This window comes from Procambarus clarkii, chromosome 68 (genome assembly GCF_040958095.1).
Source record: "Procambarus clarkii isolate CNS0578487 chromosome 68, FALCON_Pclarkii_2.0, whole genome shotgun sequence".
NCBI classification, from domain to species: domain Eukaryota; kingdom Metazoa; phylum Arthropoda; class Malacostraca; order Decapoda; family Cambaridae; genus Procambarus; species Procambarus clarkii.
In genome coordinates, this window is record NC_091217.1 from 14,154,659 (window position 1) to 14,178,639 (window position 23,981).

The 23,981-nt window shown below is 51.8% G+C and overlaps 1 protein-coding gene across 1 annotated transcript in view; it reads right to left on the reverse strand.

Annotated features, from left to right (window-relative positions):
* The window catches only part of LOC123774731 (carbohydrate sulfotransferase 1), a 77,260-nt gene extending 54,493 nt beyond the window's left edge, over positions 1 to 22,767 (reverse strand). Inside the window, exon 1 of the mRNA XM_045769268.2 lies at positions 22,424 to 22,767. Within this exon, the coding sequence (XP_045625224.1) occupies positions 22,424 to 22,429 (6 nt within the window). The 5' untranslated portion in view covers positions 22,430 to 22,767. The remainder of the gene's footprint in view (positions 1 to 22,423) is intronic.
* Positions 22,768 to 23,981: the final 1,214 nt, after the last annotated feature.

Genomic DNA, 23,981 nt, shown 5'->3' on the forward strand with positions numbered 1-23,981 from the left:
CTAGTATGCTGAGGGGCCCCCGTCATGTGGAGAGTATATAGGGACTATGAGAACACACTCTAGTATGCTGAGGGCCCCCGTCATGTGGAGAGTATATAGGGACTATGAGAACACTCTCCAGTATGCTGAGGGTCCCCGTCATGTGGAGAGTATATAGGGACTATGAGAACACTCTCCAGTATGCTGAGGGCCCCCGTCATGTGGAGAGTATATAGGGACTATGAGAACACTCTCCAGTATGCTGAGGGCCCCCGTCATGTGGAGAGTATATAGGGACTATGAGAACACTCTCCAGTATGCTGAGGGCCCCCGTCATGTGGAGAGTATATAGGGACTATGAGAACACTCTCCAGTATGCTGAGGGCCCCCGTCATGTGGAGAGTATATAGGGACTATGAGAACACTCCAGTATGCTGAGGGCCCCCGTCATGTGGAGAGTATATAGGGACTATGAGAACACTCTCCAGTATGCTGAGGGCCCCCGTCATGTGGAGAGTATATAGGGACTATGAGAACACTCTCCAGTATGCTGAGGGCCCCCGTCATGTGGATAGTATATAGGGACTATGAGAACACTCTCCAGTATGCTGAGGGCCCCCGTCATGTGGAGAATATATAGGGACTATGAGAACACTCTCCAGTATGCTGAGGGCCCCCGTCATGTGGAGAGTATATAGGGACTATGAGAACACTCCAGTATGCTGAGGGCCCCCGTCATGTGGAGAGTATATAGGGACTATGAGAACACTCTCCAGTATGCTGAGGGGCCCCCGTCATGTGGAGAGTATATAGGGACTGAGAACACTCCAGTATGCTGAGGGCCCCCCGTCATGTGGAGAGTATATAGGAACTATGAGAACACACTCTAGTATGCTGAGGGCCCCCGTCATGTGGAGAGTATATAGGGACTATGAGAACACTCCAGTATGCTGAGGGCCCCCGTCATGTGGAGAGTATATAGGAACTATGAGAACACACTCCTGTATGCTGAGGGCCCCCGTCATGTGGAGAGTATATAGGAACTATGACAACACACTCTAGTATGCTGAGGGCCCCCGTCATGTGGAGAGTATATAGGGACTATGAGAACACTCTCCAGTATGCTGAGGGCCCCCGTCATGTGGAGAGTATATAGGGACTATGAGAACACTCTCCTGTATGCTGAGGGCCCCCGTCATGTGGAGAGTATATAGGAACTATGAGAACACACTCTAGTATGCTGAGGGCCCCCGTCATGTGGAGAGTATATAGGGACTATGAGAACACTCCAGTATGCTGAGGGCCCCCGTCATGTGGAGAATATATAGGGACTATGAGAACACTCCAGTATGCTGAGGGCCCCCGTCATGTGGAGAGTATATAGGGACTATGAGAACACTCTCCTGTATGCTGAGGGGCCCCCGTCATGTGGAGAGTATATAGGGACTATGAGAACACTCTCCTGTATGCTGAGGGCCCCCATCATGTGGAGAGTATATAGGAACTATGAGAACACTCTCCAGTATGCTGAGGGCCCCCATCATGTGGAGAGTATACAGGAACTATGAGAACACTCTCCAGTATGCTGAGGGCCCCCATCATGTGGAGAGTATACAGGAACTATGAGAACACTCTCCAGTATGCTGAGGGCCCCCGTCATGTGGAGAGTATATAGGGACTATGAGAACACTCCAGTATGCTGAGGGCCCCGTCATGTGGAGAGCATTTGTGCTTTCACTGTTATTTAATACTTTGGCTAAGGTTAAGAGGAGAGCTTCCGTCAACCAGCTGTTGAGCCCAGCTGACTAGCAGCTGTTGAGCCCAGCTGACTAGCAGCTGTTGAGCCCAGCTGACTAGCAGCTGTTGAGCCCAGCTGACTAGCAGCATTTCTTATCCTACTGTGCAAATTTGGGACCTGGCCTTCCAGTATCTTCCATGTATATATTACTTGATATCTTTCTCGTCTCCTTTCCTAAGTGTAAATTTTTAGAGTTTTGAGACAGTCCAATAATTTAGAACCGGACCCCCTACACCTGCGTGCGCACCTGTGGACCCCTGCACCTGTGGACCCCTACACCTGCGTCCGCACCTGTGGCCCCCTACACATACATTGCTATTCTCAGTGTTAACTGCATTTAACCACCACAGGAGACTGTTCAACACAGGACACAGCAGCCTTCACAACGACCCATTGAAACTGTTCCGTCGACGAAGGTGTGGGAACGACCGCTCTATAGATGCTCCGGTAGAAGGAACACCAGTAACGCGCCGTTACTCCCGGCAGCAACGTCCTCAGTAGCAGCGGGAGGGGCGTCAAGTAACGCGCCATACAACCCTCGGGAGCAAGTAACGAGCTCCATGATGCAATGCAAGGGAAAGGTTACGACCATAAGTGCAAAATTGAGCTCCCAGAGAAGCTTTCAAGTGGAGTGGTCTTGGTGACCCCGCCTGGTGAGGTCCAGTCCCGTGAGCCTGGTCGCATCCTGCTGGTCACCCCATGGATGGTGGCCTCTCCTGGGTCACGTGTGGTGGTCATGAGTACTGGTGAGTACTGGTGGCCAGCTGACCCCAAGGGCCTGATGGCCTCCAGGCTGACCCCAAGGGCCTGATGGCCTCCAGGCTGACCCCAAGGGCCTGATGGCCTCCAGGCTGACCCCAAGGGCCTGATGGCCTCCAGGCTGACCCCAAGGGCCTGATGGCCTCCAGGCTGACCCCAAGGGCCTGATGGCCTCCAGGCTGACCCCAAGGGCCTGATGGCCTCCAGGCTGACCCCAAGGGCCTGATGGCCTCCAGGCTGACCCCAAGGGCCTGATGGCCTCCAGGCTGACCCCAAGGGCCTGATGGCCTCCAGGCTGACCCCAAGGGCCTGATGGCCTCCAGGCTGACCCCAAGGGCCTGATGGCCTCCAGGCTGACCCCAAGGGCCTGATGGCCTCCAGGCTGACCCCAAGGGCCTGATGGCCTCCAGGCTGACCCCAAGGGCCTGATGGCCTCCAGGCTGACCCCAAGGGCCTGATGGCCTCCAGGCTGACCCCAAGGGCCTGATGGCCTCCAGGCTGACCCCAAGGGCCTGATGGCCTCCAGGCTGACCCCAAGGGCCTGATGGCCTCCAGGCTGACCCCAAGGGCCTGATGGCCTCCAGGCTGACCCCAAGGGCCTGATGGCCTCCAGGCTGACCCCAAGGGCCTGATGGCCTCCAGGCTGACCCCAAGGGCCTGATGGCCTCCAGGCTGACCCCAAGGGCCTGATGGCCTCCAGGCTGACCCCAAGGGCCTGATGGCCTCCAGGCTGACCCCAAGGGCCTGATGGCCTCCAGGCTGACCCCAAGGGCCTGATGGCCTCCAGGCTGACCCCAAGGGCCTGATGGCCTCCAGGCTGACCCCAAGGGCCTGATGGCCTCCAGGCTGACCCCAAGGGCCTGATGGCCTCCAGGCTGACCCCAAGGGCCTGATGGCCTCCAGGCTGACCCCAAGGGCCTGATGGCCTCCAGGCTGACCCCAAGGGCCTGATGGCCTCCAGGCTGACCCCAAGGGCCTGATGGCCTCCAGGCTGACCCCAAGGGCCTGATGGCCTCCAGGCTGACCCCAAGGGCCTGATGGCCTCCAGGCTGACCCCAAGGGCCTGATGGCCTCCAGGCTGACCCCAAGGGCCTGATGGCCTCCAGGCTGACCCCAAGGGCCTGATGGCCTCCAGGCTGACCCCAAGGGCCTGATGGCCTCCAGGCTGACCCCAAGGGCCTGATGGCCTCCAGGCTGACCCCAAGGGCCTGATGGCCTCCAGGCTGACCCCAAGGGCCTGATGGCCTCCAGGCTGACCCCAAGGGCCTGATGGCCTCCAGGCTGACCCCAAGGGCCTGATGGCCTCCAGGCTGACCCCAAGGGCCTGATGGCCTCCAGGCTGACCCCAAGGGCCTGATGGCCTCCAGGCTGACCCCAAGGGCCTGATGGCCTCCAGGCTGACCCCAAGGGCCTGATGGCCTCCAGGCTGACCCCAAGGGCCTGATGGCCTCCAGGCTGACCCCAAGGGCCTGATGGCCTCCAGGCTGACCCCAAGGGCCTGATGGCCTCCAGGCTGACCCCAAGGGCCTGATGGCCTCCAGGCTGACCCCAAGGGCCTGATGGCCTCCAGGCTGACCCCAAGGGCCTGATGGCCTCCAGGCTGACCCCAAGGGCCTGATGGCCTCCAGGCTGACCCCAAGGGCCTGATGGCCTCCAGGCTGACCCCAAGGGCCTGATGGCCTCCAGGCTGACCCCAAGGGCCTGATGGCCTCCAGGCTGACCCCAAGGGCCTGATGGCCTCCAGGCTGACCCCAAGGGCCTGATGGCCTCCAGGCTGACCCCCAAGGGCCTGATGGCCTCCAGGCTGACCCCAAGGGCCTGATGGCCTCCAGGCTGACCCCAAGGGCCTGATGGCCTCCAGGCTGACCCCAAGGGCCTGATGGCCTCCAGGCTGACCCCCAAGGGCCTGATGGCCTCCAGGCTGACCCCAAGGGCCTGATGGCCTCCAGGCTGACCCCAAGGGCCTGATGGCCTCCAGGCTGACCCCAAGGGCCTGATGGCCTCCAGGCTGACCCCCAAGGGCCTGATGGCCTCCAGGCTGACCCCAAGGGCCTGATGGCCTCCAGGCTGACCCCAAGGGCCTGATGGCCTCCAGGCTGACCCCAAGGGCCTGATGGCCTCCAGGCTGACCCCCAAGGGCCTGATGGCCTCCAGGCTGACCCCCAAGGGCCTGATGGCCTCCAGGCTGACCCTGGAGGCCAGGGGACCGGTCTCCACCCAGGAAAGGACTGACAAACACATTTTATCCTGTACATAGGGATGAAAAATGTATATTTGTTTACCTTTTCATTTTTACTCATGCCCTCCATGTCTCTGTTTTTTTCCTGTATATGTCAGTCTTAAATGTTGACCAGACCACAAACTAGAAAGTGAAGGGACGACGACGCTGCGGTCCGTCCTGGACCATTCTCAAGTCGATTGTGATGATTGAAGGAGAAGGCAATAAATAGGCAGAAGAGAGGTGAGAAGAAGAAGATCTTAGAGGAAGAGAAAGCAAAGGAAGGTAAGGTGTAATAAAGGGGTTAGTAAGAATGAGAAAACAAGAACACAAGAACAAAGATAACTGCAGAAGGCCCATTGGCCCATACGAGGCAGCTCCTGTTTAATAGAAATTAGCAAGAACAGGGGAGAGAGGGGAACCCATAGCGACACCGAAAGTTTGAGTGTAATATTTACCGTTGAAAGAAAAAGAGTTAGAGTCAACACAGAGTCTAATGAGATCGAGGAAAACGTCAGTGGGAAGTGGGAGAGGAAGGAGGCCCTCTGACGCCTTCTGTCTAAGGAAAGAGAGAACGTCATCGAGCGGAACATTAGTGAACAGAGAGTCGACATCAAGACTAAGCATCTTACAAGAGGGCTGCAGGCGCAGTCTTTCTATGAAGTCTTGAGAGTGACGAAGGTGGGCAGGGGAAAAAGTGCCAAGGTAAGGTGTCAGGGTTTTAGCGAGCCAGGAGGCAAGAGGATAGCTGACAGAGCCCCGTGAAGAAATAATAGGACGAAGAGGAACACCACGTTTATGAGTCTTAGGAAGACCATAGAAATAAGGAAGAGAAGGGCAGATGACACGGAAACGTTTACTGAGATCAAAGTCAGGAAGACAAAGACTAAAGAGCTGTCTTAGTTTGCGGTTATAGGAAGTTTTGAGGCGATCCAAAGGGTTAGATGTTAGAGGGGCATATGTGCGGGAGTCAGAGAGCAAGATCTGCTTTCTGGAGGTAGTCCTCACGGTCAAGGACAACCACCGAATTGCCTTTGTCGGAAGGAAGGATAAGAATAGAGTTGTTAGATTTCAGGGAGGCAAGGGCAAGCTGGAAGCGACGAGGAAGGTGGTGATGTTTAGAAAACAAGCTGTCAAGAACGGGGATAAGGGCCCCTCTAAAAGCAGACAGGTCTCAGTCTTATATCTCTGGCCAGACAAGACATCCGGCCATTGTCAACAGGAGAGGAGGAGACAGTTTCAGACTCTTTAGCTGCATCCTCTTGTATGTATACCTCAGTGAGGTGGTGGGGCGTGGCGCTAGTTGACCAACTGCGTGAGCCAATGGAGCACACACACACACAGGCCATAGCCAGAGCTCAACCCCGCAAGCACAAACAGGTGAGTACACACACACATGTTTTTAGGGGGGCCTCGTAGCCTGGTGGATAGCGCGCAGGATTCGTAATTCTGTGGCGCGGGTTCGATTCCCGCACGAGGCAGAAACAAATGGGCAAAGTTTCTTTCACCCTGAATGCCTCTGTTACCTAGCAGTAAATAGGTACCTGGGAGTTAGTCAGCTGTCACGGGCTGCTTCCTGGGGTGTGTGTGTGTGGTGTGGGGGAAAAAAAAAAAAAAAAAAAAAAAAAAAGTTAGTAAACAGTTGATTGACAGTTGAGAGGCGGGCCGAAAGAGCAAAGCTCAACCCCCGTAAAAACACAACTAGTAAACACACAGGCTCAGGAATCTGTACACCAGTTGATTGACAGTTGAGAGGCGGGACCAAAGAGCCAGAGCTCAACCCCCGCAAACACAACTAGGTGAGTACAACTAGGTGAGCACACACACACACACACACACACACACACAAGCTGTCAAGGACAGCTTGAGGCTTCAAGAAGACCTGGACAAGCTGCAGGAATGGTCGAACACATGGTTTTTAGATTTTAACCCAAGCAAATGTAATGTAATGAAGATAGGGGTAGGAAGCAGGAAACCAGATACAAGGTATCATTTGAGAGATGAAATACTTCAAGAGTCAGAGAGAGAGAGAAAGACCTGGGGGTTGATATCACGCCAGACCTGTCCCCTGAAGCTCATATCCAGAGGATAACTTCAGCGGCACATGCCAGGTTGGCTAACTTAAGAACGGCCTTTAGAAACTTGTGTAAGGAATCTTTCAGAACATTATATACCACATATGTCAGACCAATCCTGGAGTATGCGGCTCCAGAATGGAGTCCATATCTAGTCAAGCATAAGTCTAAACTGGAAAAGGTTCAAAGGTTTGCCACCAGACTAGTACCCGAGCTGAGAGGTATGAGCTACGAGGAGAGACTACGGGAATTAAACCTCACTTCGTTGGAAGACAGAAGAGTTAGGGGGGACATGATCACCACATTCAAGATTCTCAAGGGAATCGATAGGGTAGATAAAGACAAACTATTTAACACAAGGGGCACACGCACTAGGGGACACAGGTGGAAACTGAGTGCCCACATGAGCTATAGAGATATTAGAAAGAACTTTTTTAGTGTCAGAGTGGTTGACAAATGGAATGCATTAGGCAGTGATGTGGTGGAGGCTGACTCCATTCACAGTTTCAAATGTAGATATGATAGAGCCCAATAGGCTCAGGAACCTGTACACCTGTTGATTGACGGTTGAGAGGCGGGACCAAAGAGCCAGAGCTTAACCCCCGCAAGCACAATTAGGCGAGTACAATTAGGTGAGTACATGCCCAGACCCTATTCGCCCCCCAGGCACTCCCCACCAGACCTCATTCACCCCCGAGACACCCCACCAGATCCCCCCAGACCCCCAGAGAAAGGGTAAACTCTGGTACCAGAGTTTCCAAGAAGAGTCTCAAGGTTTGGTACACCAATGCTGATGGGGTATCTAATAAAGCAGAGGAAATAAAAGAAAGAGTTAGTAAGGCAGATCCTGACAGTTACAATAGTGGAAACTAAAATAAATGGCATGATCTCGGATACAATCTTTCCAGAGGGGTACCAGGTGATAAAAAAAAGAGAGGACACGGAGACAGGGAGGGGGAGTGGCACTCCTAATAAAGCGGAAATGGAAGTTTGAAGACCTGGAAAATCGAGGTACCAATGTGAACACAAGCTTCATACATGGACCTCTGACAGCAGATGGGAGGAAGATTGTGATCTACAACCCCCCACCAAACAGTAGAAGACCCAGGCAGGAGTATGATGACAACAACAAGGCATGCATAGATGAATTGCAGAAGGCAGCAACATTAGCCCACAGAATGAGAGCGAAACTACCGGTCATGGGGGACCTAAATTATGGAGAGGTAAATTGGTAATCAAGGAATCCCCATGGCGGGGAAGAAACATGGGGAGCAAAGTTAGTAGATGTTATAGACAGGAATTTCCTAACACAACATGTGAAGGAAGACACAAGGGAAAGAGGAGGAGATACACCGAGCCTATTGACCTGATTTTCACCCGGAACGTAGAAGATATTGAGAATTTGGAACATGAAATACCTCTAGGGGCCAGTGACCATTGTGTCCTAGTCTCTGACAACATGATGCAACTCAAACTTGTGACCATGGGACAAGAGGTCTGGGAAAGGAGAGTTAACTACAGGAAAGGGGACTACAGGAGGATAAGGGACTACCTGGGAGAAGTGCAGTGGAAGAAAGAAATTAGAGGAAAAACAGTCCAAGATATGATGGACCTAGTCACACGGAAATGCCAGGAGGCCGAAGAGAGATTTATTCCAACAGTAAAGGAAAAAAGTAAGAGGGAATATAATAACCTATGGTTTAATAGACAGTGTTAGGAAGCAAAAATGAGAAGTAGGAGAGAGTGGAGGAAGTACAGAAGACAAAGGACAGAGGACAACAAGATCAGATGCAACAGAACTAGGAACGATTACATTATCATAAGAAGAGCATCGGAAAGAAATTATGAGAACAATATTGCGATCAAAGCGAAAAAGCAACCTAAATTACTGCACAGCCATATAAGAAAAAAATGTCGGTGAACGACCAAGTGACAAGACTAAGGAAAACAGAGGAGGCATATACTGCAAGTGACAAGGAAATCTGCGAGGCACTGAATGCCAGTTTCCATGGTGAGTTCACAGCCGAACCTGAGCAGCTCCATTGGTAGAAGAGATTACCCTAGATGAAAGACTATCAGATATAGAGGTGACAGCAGAGGAGGTAATGAAACAGTTGACAACACTGGATGCAACTAAAATGGTTTTACCAGACAAAGTATCACCGTGGATACTAAAAGAGGCAGTGCAGGCCCCTCAGCGTACCTCTGGCAAGGTTCTTTAATGAATCACCTATGTCAGGAGAATTTCCCAATTGCTGGAAAAGGACAAATGTCGTTCCGATTTTCAAGAAAGGCGATAGGGAGGAGGCACTTAACTACAGACCTGTATCACTGACAAGCATCCCCTGTAAAATACTGGAAAGAATAATTAGGCAAAGACTGGTTGCATACCTGGAGAACATTAGGTTTGTAAACAAACACCAACATGGGTTCTGGAAAGGGAAATATTGTCTAACTAATCTTTTGTAATTCTATGATAAAATAACAAGGATAAGGCAGGACATAGATGGTTGGGCAGACTGCATATTTCTGGACTGCCAAAAAGCCTTTGATACAATACCGCACATGAGACTGCTGTTCAAACTTGAGATGTAGGCTGGGGTGGGAGGAAAGGCCCTAGCATGGGTAAGGAACTACCTAACAGAAAGGAGCCAGAGAATTACGGTAAAGGGCGAGAAGTCGGACTGGCGAACAGTAACGAGTGGAGTACCTCAAGGATCGGTGATGGGACCAATTCTATTTCTAATATACATTAACGACATGTTTACAGGAGTAGAATCCTACATGCCGATGTTCGCGGATGACGCAAAGTTGATGAGAAGAGTTGCGACAGGTGAGGATTGTAGGATCCTCGAAGAGGACCTGAACAGGTTGCAGAGATGGTCAGAGAAATGGCTACTGGAGTTCAACACGAGCAAATGTAAAGTTATGGAAATGGGACTAGGTGATAGGAGACTAAAGGGACAGTACACAATGAAGGGGAACTGCCTACCTGTGACGACGCGAGAAAGTGACCTGGGCGTGGATGTTACACCTAATCTATCTCCTTTGTAACATATAAATAGGATAACGACAGCAGCGTACTCTACACTGGCGAAAGTTAGAACATCATTCAGAAACCAAGTAAGGAGGCATTTAGGGCGCTTTACACTGCCTACGTGAGGCCAGTCTTAGAGTATGCCGCCTCATCATGGAGTCCCCACCTGAAGAAACACATAAGGAAATTGGAAAAGGTTCAGAAGTTTGCAACGAGACTCGTCCCAGAGTTACGAGGGATGGGGTATGAAGAGCGCCTGAATGAACCGAGTCTTACGACCCTAAAAAACAGATGGGAGAGGGGGGGATATGATACGAACGTATAAAATACTCAGGGGGATTGACAGAGTGGACATAGACGAAATGTTCACACGGAATAGCAACAGAACGAGGGGACATGGGTGGAAGCTGGAAACTCAGATGAGTCACAGAGATGTTAGTAAGTTTTCTTTTAGCGTGAGAGTAGTGGAAAAATGGAATGCACTTAAGGAACAGGTTGTGGAAGCAAACTCTATTCACAATTTTAAAACTAGTTATGATAGGGAAATAGGACCGGAGTCATTGCTGTAAACAACCGATGGCTCGAAAGGCGGGATCCAAGAGTCAATGCTCGATCCTGCAGACACAAATAGGTGAGTACACACACACACAGTTATCAAGTGTCCTGTGGTCCAGTGGTAAAGTGTGTAAGTGGTATTCTTGGAGTTGCGAATTCAAACTCGGATTAAGTAATATACATGTTTAAAGGGGTCTAGTAGCCGAGTGAACAGCGCGCAGGATTCGTAATTCTATGGCCCGGGTTCGATTCCCGGACTAGGCAGAAATAAATGGGCAAAGTTTCTTTCACCCTGATGCCTCTGTTACCTAGCAGTATATAGATGCCTGGGAGTTAGCCAGCTGTTAGAGGCTGCTTCCTCTGTGTGTGTGTGTGTGTGTGTGTGTGTGTGTGTGTGTGTGTGTGTGTGTGTGTGTGTGTGTGTGTGTGTGTGTGTGTGTGTGTGTGTACTCACCTAATTGTGCTTGCGGGGGTTGAGCTTTGTCTCTTTGGTCCCGCCTCTCAACTGTCAGTCAACTGGTGTACAGATTCCTGAGCCTACTGAACTCTCATATCTACATTTGAAACTGTGTATGGAGTCAGCCTCCACCACATCACTGTCTGATGCATTCCATCCATTAACTACTCTGACACTGAAAAAATTCTTTCTAACGTCTCTGTGACTCATCTGGGTACTAAGTTTCCACCTGTGTCCCCTTGTTCGTGTCCCACCCGTGCTGAAGAGTTTGTCTTTGTCCATCCTGTCAATTCCCCCGAGAATTTTAGGTGGTTATCATGTCTCCCCTTACTCTTCTGTTTTCCAGGGACGTGAGGTTTAACTCTTTTAGCCTTTCCTTGTAGCTCATTCCTCTCAGTTCCGGAACGAGCCTGGTGGCATACCACTGAATCTTCTGTGTGTGTGTGTGTGTGTGTGTGTGTGTGTGTGTGTGTGTGTGTGTGTACTCACCTATTTGTGCTTGCGGGGGTTGAGCTTTGGCTCTTTGGTCCCGCCTCTCAACTGTCAATCAACTGGTGTACAGATTCCTGAGCCTACTGGGCTCTATCATATCTACATTTGAAACTGTATGGAGTCAGCCTCCACCACATCACTGCCTAATGCATTCCACCTGTTAACTACTCTGACACTGAACAAGTTCCTTCTAACGTCCCTGTGGCTCATGTGGGTACTCAGTTACCACCTGTGTCCCCTTGTTCGCGTACCAGCAGTGTTGAATAGTTTATCCTTGTTTACCCGGTCGATTCCCCTGAGGATTTTATAGATTGTGATCATGTCTCCCCTTACTCTTCTGTCTTCCAGTGTCGTAAGGTGCATTTCCCGCAGCCTTTCCTCGTAACTCATGCCTCTTAGTTCTGGGACTAGTCTAGTGGCATACCTTTGAACTTTTTCCAGCTTCGTCTCCCGTATGACCTCCTCACACAGGGCCACCCCCCACCTCTCTCACCTCTCCACTACCCTCGAAACCCTTTCTCTTGCCCCACTCTCACCCTCAACCCCCACCTCCTCCATACCTCCCTTCTACCCTAAGACACACCACTACCTCTTACACACCCCCTGACTCCTACAACCTCTATTCCACTTACCCCCCCTCCCCCCTGTAACACCCGGTAATCATTTGTAACACCAGTATATAGCACCACTAATGGTTACACTGGAACCAAAGGTACCAAAAAAAAAAAGAAATGCTACACAGACCAAAGACCAAAGAGCCAAAGCTCAACCCCCGCAAGCACAATTAGGTGAGTACAGGATTAACTACGCTGCCACTATCTGTCTTGTCCATTAACTATATCAAGCAACGAGGCAAGAAACATTGCTTGATTTGGAGTCATTTCTTTCTTTCTTTCTTTAACTGTCATTAATTATGGGACGGTTGTTAGCAAACTATATCTAGAGGCTAAGAGGATTCAACAATTGACACAGACAAAGTTTAACACGAGTTTATTGAGAAAAAAAATATGCTATTGTCACGTGGGGGTGGGCGGTCCGGGGCTCTGCTAACACTTAACTGCTAGGGGCTCAAAGGGCCCAAATACTCAGCCCCTCCGACTCCCTGGATTTACCGGAGTCTCCTTGGTCACACAAGATAGGACCAACGATGCCCACCTCCGCAGGTCTTTGCTTCCACCACAAAGGGGTGCCACTGATTCACCCTGGAAGCCCTTCAGTCAACCACGGGGAAACTGCTGTTAACAGTTCCGGCCTAGACCCGTGGGGGAGTGAAGGAAGACTCAGGCTTACCTATAAACATAACCTCCCTGAGTCTTGCCTGCCAGACAAAAAAGGTTGCAGGAACTCCTTTCCCGCCTGTCTTCTCTATCTTCCTCTTAGCAAGGTCGCCAGCTGGGTTATTATATCTGCACCCCAGCAATGCAGTTCAGTGGGTGTACCATATATCGTTTGTAGCCAGAAATGTATGCTCATAGAGAAATATCACAAATGGAGGCACACTCAAACACAGTAATAAAATGTGTGGATTTACTGACGCAAATTACATGAACGCACACACACAATCACAAGTAATACATGAATATGGAATATGGATGATGAGTCTGGAGATCGTCAGCCTCTTCTTCCACGACCTCCAACTCTCCTTCAACTGGGCAGGAAGACAGGAGTCTCACACTCTCACAGGAGGGCCTCTTCACCACGTCGGCACCTCTTCTTCACTGTCCTGCCATCCATACACACTGTCCTCTCTGACAGTCCTGGACACAAGCTGCCTTGCAGCCTACTCTACTATTAAAGTAATAAAGTCTTGCTGCCACATACACGAGTAAATATTGTGGCCTAACTAGCCTACTCATACAAGGGGTAATGGGAGGGAAAAATGATCTACCTTACACTCCTGGCTCACGACGCCTGTCCCTCGATGGTGTGAGGTTCCCACGCTTCCTTGGGTCGATCCTCGACGATCCAGGGCGTTCCACAGGTCCTCAGGTGTCGTGAAGCCTTCGCGTCGTCGCCGTTCCAATCCCTGAGATTCAGCTGCCCCAATCCTGGTTCATCGATGGGCGCTGAGCTAATCACTATTTTTCCCCACACTCGCCTCTCCCACAGGGCGTCGCTCCTTGTCCTAGGCACGGTGTCGTCCTTCCAAGATTCTCAGTGGATGTGACCCCAGTCACAGCTAGCTTGCTCGCCCACCTTCCAGACCTCAACGTCCAGCCAGCGGCGCCGCCCAGCGTCGTCGCCGACTATTTTCCAAGTTTGGCACTTCTCTGCTCACTGAACTTGGTTCCTCTTTGGCTTCCCAGAAGCGCAGGGTCTCCAATAACTATGGTGGGCAACGAAGGCCAGCTCAATCCACTGAACAAGGCTTGCAGAGCCTCCAATCTTTGAGAGCAGACCGAGGCGCGTCCTGTCGCTTCCACGGTCAGTACAACTCTGACGTTGGCGCCGCCCGGGGCACTCGGTGACGTCATGGCGGGCCCTGATTTGTCGCCCGCGACCTACGTCGGCCAATCCGCGATTGGCATAGTGTCCCTTCCACAAGGTCATATCTGCCGTAGGGGATACTGTTTCATTTTATATCAGGGCGCCAACTTTCCATTATTTACAACTTATAATATAACCCCCTTCCATTAAATGGCAGCCGGTCTGGTCGCCACATATATCATTAGACTCCCTGAACCTCAGAGAATCAGTAGGGAGAGCTGATATGACTCTTTAAGCCGGCAAACGAAAGAAATAGGAGAGGGCACCGTAACATACCCCTCCCCTTAAAATAAGAGTCATATCGGAAGAGCAGTACTCAAGAGGGCAACCTATACTCTTGCTCCCTCCGTTCCTGAAGTGTCACTCCTCCAGTTGGTGACGTGGCTCGTACCACCTTGCCAGTCACTTGCCTCATTGTATCTCCACCTCGCATAGGACCGGGTGTGATGGGTGTTCCCTGAACACCTACAAGAAATCCTCTCTCCGTGGCTACGAGTGTACTCCCACGGCTCGTTACCACTGTAAGATTCAGTGCATGCAGCGCCTCCACCGCGTCGTGCACTCCGAGATAGTCTTGCATTTCCATTGCGTCCTACAGGTACTCCATGTTTCCTCCCATGATCTCCTCTTCGCCAATCTTCTCTCTTCTCGGTTCCTCTTCTCCCGTAGGTGCGTTGTCTCCTCACAGTGGCACTTGTAACCTGTACCCCATCCAGCAGCTCCCTCTCTTCCACACTAGGCTTTTGCGATGGCCCAATGCCCCTCTGGTTAGGCTGGCGCCTACCCTGGGTGTACCTATTCCCTGCTTTCTTCGTATTGCCTTTCCTATACCACTCGCTCCTTCGTTCCCGACGAACATCTTCACTCCTCCATGAGATTCTCTTCCCTGCAGACATCTTCTTCGGTTCGTGGTTGGGCTCATCCACCTCCCTGTGGCTCACCTCACCACGGTGGTTCATCTTGCACCTACCACTATTCATCTGGCCGGCATAGGGTGCACTGCGTCGTGGTTCCTCCACTCTGCCCCTCACTGCCGTTCGCTCATCCACTGAGCTTACTTTATTCACGTTTCTGTATGGAGGGAGTGCGGTCTGCAGCCTCTTCACCGCCCCAGGCGTTTGTACAGCTGCTCCTCGCCACTCCTCCACACGCATCATCAGGCTTAGTCGGAGGTCCCCGTCGGGGTTTTCCACAACCTCCGACGACCTCTCTGCACTCTCGCCCTCGTTGTCGTCGTCTCTGGCGACGTTTTCCCTGGCGAAGTCGGCTTCCTCACGACCATCTGGAACGACCGATACCTCACCTGGCAGGGTTGTACCGCTGCTTGCAACATAGGCACTCCTGGCCCAATCGGGTTGTATCCTGCCTCCTCCGAGGTCATTACCCAGCACCATCTGTACATGCTCTAGGGGTAACTTAGGGGCTACAGCTACTATAGCTTTCTCGACTCCGCAGTCGGCAATCAGCTGTACTTCGTGAAGTGGCAACCTGTATTCCTCCCCCACACTGCGTATCCTCACCACTCCCACAGGTGAATCATTAAATTCCTTGGGGAGAATACTCCTGGTCACCATACTTATGTCAGCACCCGTATCTCGAAGCACGGCAACCTCCACTGGGTCTGACTTTCCAAACTTCATGTTGGCCTCGAAAACGAAGGGATGTTCACCCAACTTCATTTCCCAACCATTCACGTTGGGTCCACTATAATATGGGGTGTGAACAAACACTCTCTCCTCTTCCGACATTAATCCTACATTCCTTTGGTGCTCCTCACACTCGCGGGCATAGTGTCCTCTCACACCACAGTTGTAGCATCGGCTGCCTCCCCTGGGCGGCCACTCGCCAGTCCCTCTGGCGGTACCACTTGCAGACGTACCCTGGGTCCTCCGTGGACTCCCCGTCGTCGTGTCCGGGACTGCAGCACTTGCTCCTGAGCTAGGTCCACTGCTCACAGCTTGGGGCTTCCTCCCCGCGTCTCTTGAGCTCTTGAACCACGTTACTTCATCGGGCACACTACTCTTGGGAGAGTCCCCACCCGTCCTCGCTCCTCCTGAACTCCTAAGGTTCCCTCCCGACCTGGGGTAAGGCGAGTGTCTGGGCGGCCCCTCCCTCCTGATATGTAGTGCCTCCTCCAGCATGTCGGCTCGATCCGCTGCAGCCTTCAGGTCCTTAATACCTGCTTCTCTCACCCTTACTCGCAACTCAGGATGGAGCACCGACATGAACTTCTCCATCACTATCAGTCGTTTGATATCATCCACCGACTCCGCTTCCTCCGCCTTCAACCATCGTAGGAATTTCCGTTCCATATCCCTGGCGGTCTCGGCGTAAGTCTTTCCCGACGCCCTTGTACACTCTCTGAACCGCTTCCGGTACATCTCCGGAGTCAGCCGGAATGAGTGGAGAACCGCATTCTTAATCGCGTCATAACTAGTACACTCCTCTAGGTCCAGCATGTTATAGGCTTCCCGGGCCTCACCAGTCAACCTGCCCTGGACCAGAGCAGCCCAATCATCTTCTGGCCACTCCTTCAGAGTTGCTATCCGTTCAAAGTGTTCGAAGAACGCCTCAGCTTCTTGTGGTTCGAACGTAGGTAAGTCACGTTCCCTTACCTTGAGGTCATCCCGCCGTGCAGGTAGTGAGGGTAGACCACGTTCAACGCGACGCAATTCGACTTCTTTCTTTGCCCTTATCTCCTCCAGTCGCAGTTGTCTCTCTCCTTCTTCCCGCTGCAGCCGAGCTTCTCGCTCCTCTCGCTGCAGCTGCAGCCGTGCTTCTCGCTCACCTCGCTGCAGCTCAGCTGCACGTTCCTCTCGCTGCAGCTCAGCTGCACGTTCCTCTCGCTGCAGCTCAGCTGCACGTTCCTCTCGCTGCAGCTCAGCTGCACGTTCCTCTCGCTGCAGCTCAGCTGCACGTTCCTCTCGCTGCAGCTCAGCTGCACGTTCCTCTCGCTGCAGCTCAGCTGCACGTTCCTCTCGCTGCAGCTCAGCTGCACGTTCCTCTCGCTGCAGCTCAGCTGCACGTTCCTCTCGCTGCAGCTCAGCTGCACGTTCCTCTCGCTGCAGCTCAGCCGCACGTTCCTCTCGCTGCAGCTCAGCCGCACGTTCCTCTCGCTGCATTTGCGCTTCTCTTTCCTCTCGTCGCAGCTGGGCTTCCAGTTGCATCTTCATTATTTCCAGTTGCAGGCTCCTCTTACTACAGCTGGACCTTCCACTGCTCCCATGTTCACTGTGAATTCTCTCCACACTGGTAGGCGCTTGGGGTGGCCCTAGTCGGGACGGTTCACCTTGCGACGGCTCTCCTCGGGACAGCTCCTCTTGAGATGGCTCCTCTCCCGTCGCTTCCTCTCGAGCTGTGAGCTGTGCCATGATCTCTATCCTTCGCTCCGCTACCTTAGTCGTCCTCAACCTGATCCCAAAGTGGTTTGCCACTTGTTGGAGCTGGGCCTTGGTACACTCTTCCAAAATTCTCTCGTCCCTTGTGTCAATAAATTTCTTTACTTTGTCCTCCTCCATCTCTATATCATTGAGCATACACGACAGCACAGACAAGTTAGTAGGCACTAATTTCACCGTTTCAGTCCCTTAGCCGGTTGAGTAACAGTACCACCGAATTCACTGGCCACACTGTATTAGTACCCTGGCAACACTTGTCTTGAAATTTGGTCCACACTGTAGCTTGCTCCACGCTTCCTGGCGAGGTTCCCAGTTCTTGGCTACTGGGGTTCGAATCCTGGCGAGGTCGCCAGTTCTCTTGTCACGTGGGGGTGGGCGGTCCGGGGCTCTGCTAACACTTAACTGCTAGGGGCTCAAAGGGCCCAAATACTCAGCCCCTCCGACTCCCTGGATTTACCGGAGTCTCCTTGGTCACACAAGATAGGACCAACGATGCCCACCTCCGCAGGTCTTTGCTTCCACCACAAAGGGGTGCCACTGATTCACCCTGGAAGCCCTTCAGTCAACCACGGGGAAACTGCTGTTAACAGTTCCGGCCTAGACCCGTGGGGGAGTGAAGGAAGACTCAGGCTTACCTATAAACATAACCTCCCTGAGTCTTGCCTGCCAGACAAAAAAGGTTGCAGGAACTCCTTTCCCGCCTGTCTTCTCTATCTTCCTCTTAGCAAGGTCGCCAGCTGGGTTATTATATCTGCACCCCAGCAATGCAGTTCAGTGGGTGTACCATATATCGTTTGTAGCCAGAAATGTATGCTCATAGAGAAATATCACAAATGGAGGCACACTCAAACACAGTAATAAAATGTGTGGATTTACTGATGCAAATTACATGAACGCACACACACAATCACAAGTAATACATGAATATGGAATATGGATGATGAGTCTGGAGATCGTCAGCCTCTTCTTCCACGACCTCCAACTCTCCTTCAACTGGGCAGGAAGACAGGAGTCTCACACTCTCACAGGAGGGCCTCTTCACCACGTCGGCACCTCTTCTTCACTGTCCTGCCATCCATACACACTGTCCTCTCTGACAGTCCTGGACACAAGCTGCCTTGCAGCCTACTCTACTATTAAAGTAATAAAGTCTTGCTGCCACATACACGAGTAAATATTGTGGCCTAACTAGCCTACTCATACAAGGGGTAATGGGAGGGAAAAATGATCTACCTTACACTCCTGGCTCACGACGCCTGTCCCTCGATGGTGTGAGGTTCCCACGCTTCCTTGGGTCGATCCTCGACGATCCAGGGCGTTCCACAGGTCCTCAGGTGTCGTGAAGCCTTCGCGTCGTCGCCGTTCCAATCCCTGAGATTCAGCTGCCCCAATCCTGGTTCATCGATGGGCGCTGAGCTAATCACTATTTTTCCCCACACTCGCCTCTCCCACAGGGCGTCGCTCCTTGTCCTAGGCACGGTGTCGTCCTTCCAAGATTCTCAGTGGATGTGACCCCAGTCACAGCTAGCTTGCTCGCCCACCTTCCAGACCTCAACGTCCAGCCAGCGGCGCCGCCCAGCGTCGTCGCCGACTATTTTCCAAGTTTGGCACTTCTCTGCTCACTGAACTTGGTTCCTCTTTGGCTTCCCAGAAGCGCAGGGTCTCCAATAACTATGGTGGGCAACGAAGGCCAGCTCAATCCACTGAACAAGGCTTGCAGAGCCTCCAATCTTTGAGAGCAGACCGAGGCGCGTCCTGTCGCTTCCACGGTCAGTACAACTCTGACGTTGGCGCCGCCCGGGGCACTCGGTGACGTCATGGCGGGCCCTGATTTGTCGCCCGCGACCTACGTCGGCCAATCCGCGATTGGCATAGTGTCCCTTCCACAAGGTCATATCTGCCGTAGGGGATACTGTTTCATTTTATATCAGGGCGCCAACTTTCCTTTATTTACAACTTATAATATAACCCCCTTCCATTAAATGGCAGCCGGTCTGGTCGCCACATATATCATTAGACTCCCTGAACCTCAGAGAATCAGTAGGGAGAGCTGATATGACTCTTTAAGCCGGCAAACGAAAGAAATAGGAGAGGGCACCGTAACACTATTCACCACTATAAATCCTACTCTAACACTGGCCAATAGTTAAGAAATTTAGACATGGAACAAAACCTCAGAGATCACACACATTACCTTAAGACCTTTGTCTCTCCATCCGGTGGATTCACTCTGTCTCTCCCAGGCTGTGTGATGTTCCTCACAGACCCACTCTGGACCCTGGTGTCCGGCACTCTCTCTACTGAGTCTGATACAGGACCATATATATATACACCCCAAAAAATTGGAGGGGGAGATTTGCTGTTGCTACCTACACCAAAGATGCAAGAGGTCGGGCCACACGTGCACAAACACTCAAGAACTTTTCCATTAAGCTTGTGTGGCATTCACCATACACTCTTCAAGAGAGGAATTATTAATTACGTGTGTGACTGACCTCTGACCTGGCTAAAAGGAGGAGATCCATGGATGTTTACACATAAGAATCTGGGGGTCTAATTCCATTGCAATGTTTGACAAGAATATCATGAAATATTACATACTTGAAACTAGCTGGCTAAGACTAACCCAGGAAATTTTAATCAACATTCAAGATAATCCGGAGGTCATCTGGGCTGACCTTTTGGAGAAGGCTTCCCTGGGTGTGAACTCTAAGGGCGGGATGGGGGGGGGGTCATGGGTGTTACAGTGTTAGAGTAGGATTTAGAGTGGTGAATAGCATAATTTTGTTCTCAATAAACTTGTGTTAAACTTCCCATCTGTGTCAATTGTTGAATCCTCTTAGCCTCTAGATATAGTTTGCTAACAACCGTCCCATAATTAATGACAGTTAAAGAAAGAAAGAAAGAAAGAAAGGACTCTCCAAATCAAGCAATGTTTCTTGCCTCGTTGCTTGATATAGTTAATGGACAAGACAGATGGTGGCAGCGTAGTTAATCCTGTGTAGTATTTCCTTTTTTTTGGGTACCTTTGGTTCCAGTGTAACCATTAGTGGTACTATATACTGGTGTTACAAATAATTACCAGGTGTTACACCCCCCCTCCTCCCTCCCATGCTCCATACTCCCCTCTACTTCTCAACCTCTGTCTGATTCTCAGCCTCACTCTACTTCACAGCCCCCTATGCCTCTCAGGCCCATCCTACCTCTCAGACCCACTATGTTCTTCACACCTCCATAGCTGCCCAGACCCATCTACACCCCCCTGGCTCCCAGATCACCCTCAGCCTCTCATTCCCCCTCCCTATTCCCGGGCACTTCCCGCCTCACAACCACTTATTGGAGCTAGGACAGCATCCATCTCTCACCTGCAGCACACACCAGGGGAGACAGGAAGGTAGATGAGCCATGTGAGCTCTGCTAACAGAGTTTCCAAGAAAAGTCTCAAGGTATAGTACACCAATGCTGATTGAGTATCCAATAAAACAGAAGAAATAAAAGAGAGGCTTAGTGAAGCAGATCCAGAAATAATTGCATTAGTGGAAACTAAAGTCAATTACATGATCTCGGGTGCAATCTTTCCAAGGGGATCTTCTTGAGGTTATCTTGAGATGATTTCGGGGCCATTTAAGTGTCCCCGCGGCCCGGTCCTCGACCAGGCCTCCACCCCCAGGAAGCAGCCCGTGACAGCTGACTAACACCCAGTTACCTATTTTACTGCTAGGTAACAGGGGCAAAGGGTGAAAGAAACTTTCCCCCATTGTTTCTCGCCGGCGCCTGGGATCGAACCCAGGACCACAGGATCACAAGTTTAGCGTACTGTCCGCTCGACTCCCAGGATACCAAGTGTTAAGGAAAGAAAGGACAGAGAGACAGGGAAGGGGAGTGACACTCCTAATAAAGTGAAAATTAATGTTTGATGAACTAGAGTAACGGGGGACTAATGGAAACACAACCTCCATACTTGGAACTCTTACAGGTGATGGGAGGAAGATTGTGATCTTGGTAATCAACAATCCCCCACCAAACAGTAGAAGGCTCAGACAACAGTATGAAGACAACAACAACAAGGCATATATAGATGAACAACAGCGCCCAGAATGAGAGCTAAACTGCTGGTCATGGGGGACCTAAATCATGGAGAGATCAACTGAGAATCAACCTCTTCTCTTTTCCCCATACCGCTACTGTTAACCCCCTTCTCCCTCCCCGGTCGGTCGGCCGAGCGGACAGCACGCGGGACTTGTGATCCTGTGGTCCTGAGTTCGATCCCAGGCGCCGGAAAGAAACAATGGGCAGAGTTTCTTTCACCCTATGCCCCTGTTACCTAGCAGTAAAATAGGTACCTGGGTGTTAGTCAGCTGTCACGGGCTGCTTCCTGGGGGTGGAGGCCTGGTCGAGGACCGGGCCGCGGGAACACTAAAAAAGCCCCGAAATCATCTCAAGATATCCCCCTCCCCCCCACACTCGTATGGTTAACCTAACACTGCTCTAACGACTACTGTTGAATCACTCTCTTTATATGTAAACTTTAATAATTATTCTTTCTTACAAGGTATACACAAAATGAGAATTATAGCACAGTTACCCCGACAGTGAAAGTCACAGTATTATCCCAGACGAGAGAACCGAGTCACAGTATGGGACGATGGTATGACAAGGGGTAATTAGATGCAGGATCTAGTGGTTCCGCTCCTGGTAATTGCTGTCATCACCCCTTTTGACGTTTCTTCAATATGATAATTTGATTATAACCTGAACCACAGTGGGAGATCAACTATTGACTTCCTGCTGATATTGATATTAAAGTTAATATTGTTAACTCCTCCTCCTCCCACACTGATAACGTTAACTCCTCCTCCCACACTGATAATGTTAACTCCTCCTCCCACACTGATAATGTTAACTCCTCCTCCCACACTGATAATGTTAACTCCTCCTCCCACACTGATAATGTTAACTCCTCCTCCCACACTGATAATGTTAACTCCTCCTCCCACACTCCTATTGTTAACTTTTCGGCCACACACGGCTATTGTAACCCCATCTCTCCACCACGTTGGTTTTGTTAATCCCTCCCCCCTCACACTGCTATTGTTCACCTCCCCCCACACTGCTATTGTTAACCCCCCCCCCCCTGAGGACCCGCGGGTCAGACACTCCTGCCTCACCTCCATGCTCGGTGGAGCACCTCCTGCAGGACAAGTCCTCACAGCATGCTAGGGTCCCCTAGGAGCAGCTGGGCGCGCCCCTCCTACACATGTCCTCCGTCAGATAGCTTCACCGCCGTGGGCACCTGTGGGCACCTGTGGGCACGGACACCTGTGGGCACGGGCACTGACACATACACACATACACACGCAGGCGGGGGGGGGAGCGACACCCGTCCTCCCGTCGACCAGATTGGCAGGAAACTAACTCGAGATTGTGAGCAACTCTGCAGTTTCTTGGTGGTGTCTCCTGAGGGCTGGCTGGCCTCCCTCCCTATAGCGACGCGCGGCAACTCTACCCTCCACAGGTGAGGGGCCCTCACTCACAGGTGAGGGAGGGAGGGGGGGCAGGGCCATATGGCTATCGTTAACGGACGCTAACTGTAAATACAGTAGTTGTAAGGGGGTACCAGGCTACCAGGGGGGATAGAAATAGCCTAAGCTACTCTATCCCTTTGAGATGTATTTATTGCTTATCTCAATAAACACACTTGAACTTGAACAGTAGTTGTGTACCTCGTTACAAAGCGGTGGTAATTAGTACAAGTAAACACCGGCTCATTCTTTGCATAGTTTGTGCATCAATTAGTCACCAGAAGTTGATATGCTCAAGTTATCTACCCGCTGTAGTTGCTGTACTGATGTGTTAACAGATCATGGTGGCGAGGCGTCGATAGTAAGCAAGAGAAGTGTGAGTGAGAAGTGTTGACCTGAGGTGTGAGTGTGTGTGTGTGTGTGTGTGTGTGTGTGCCGCCCTCACCACCCGCCGCCCGCCCCGTAAACTAACACTGAGCAACTCTCGCCCCATGCCTAGCTCCCCCCCCACCCCCCTGGCATACCCACCATACTACCACCAGTTTTTGCGACCATCTCCCCCGGGGGTGGGGGTATTATCTCCCCGGTGGGTGGAGGTATTATCTCCCCGGTGGGTGGAGGTATTATCTCCCCGGTGGGTGGAGGTATTATCTCCCCGGTGGGTGGAGGTATTATCTCCCCGGTGGGTGGAGGTATTATCTCCCCGGTGGGTGGGGGTATTATCTCCCCGGTGGGTGGGGGTATTATCTCCCCGGTGGGTGGGGGTATTATCTCCCCGGTGGGTGGGGGTATTATCTCCCCGGGGGTGGAGGTATTATCTCCCCGGTGGGTGGGGGTATTATCTCCCCGGTGGGTGGGGGTATTATCTCCCCGGTGGGTGGAGGTATTATCTCCCCGGTGGGTGGAGGTATTATCTCCCCGGTGTGTGGGGGTATTATCTCCCCGGTGCGTGGGGGTATTATCTCCCCGGTGGGTGGGGGTATTATCTCCCCGGTGGGTGGAGGTATTATCTCCCCGGTGGGTGGAGGTATTATCTCCCCGGTGTGTGGGGGTATTATCTCCCCGGTGGGTGGGGGTATTATCTCCCCGGTGGGTGGAGGTATTATCTCCCCGGTGTGTGGGGGTATTATCTCCCCGGTGGTTGGAGGTATTATCTCCCCGGTGGGTGGAGGTATTATCTCCCCGGTGTGTGGGGGTATTATCT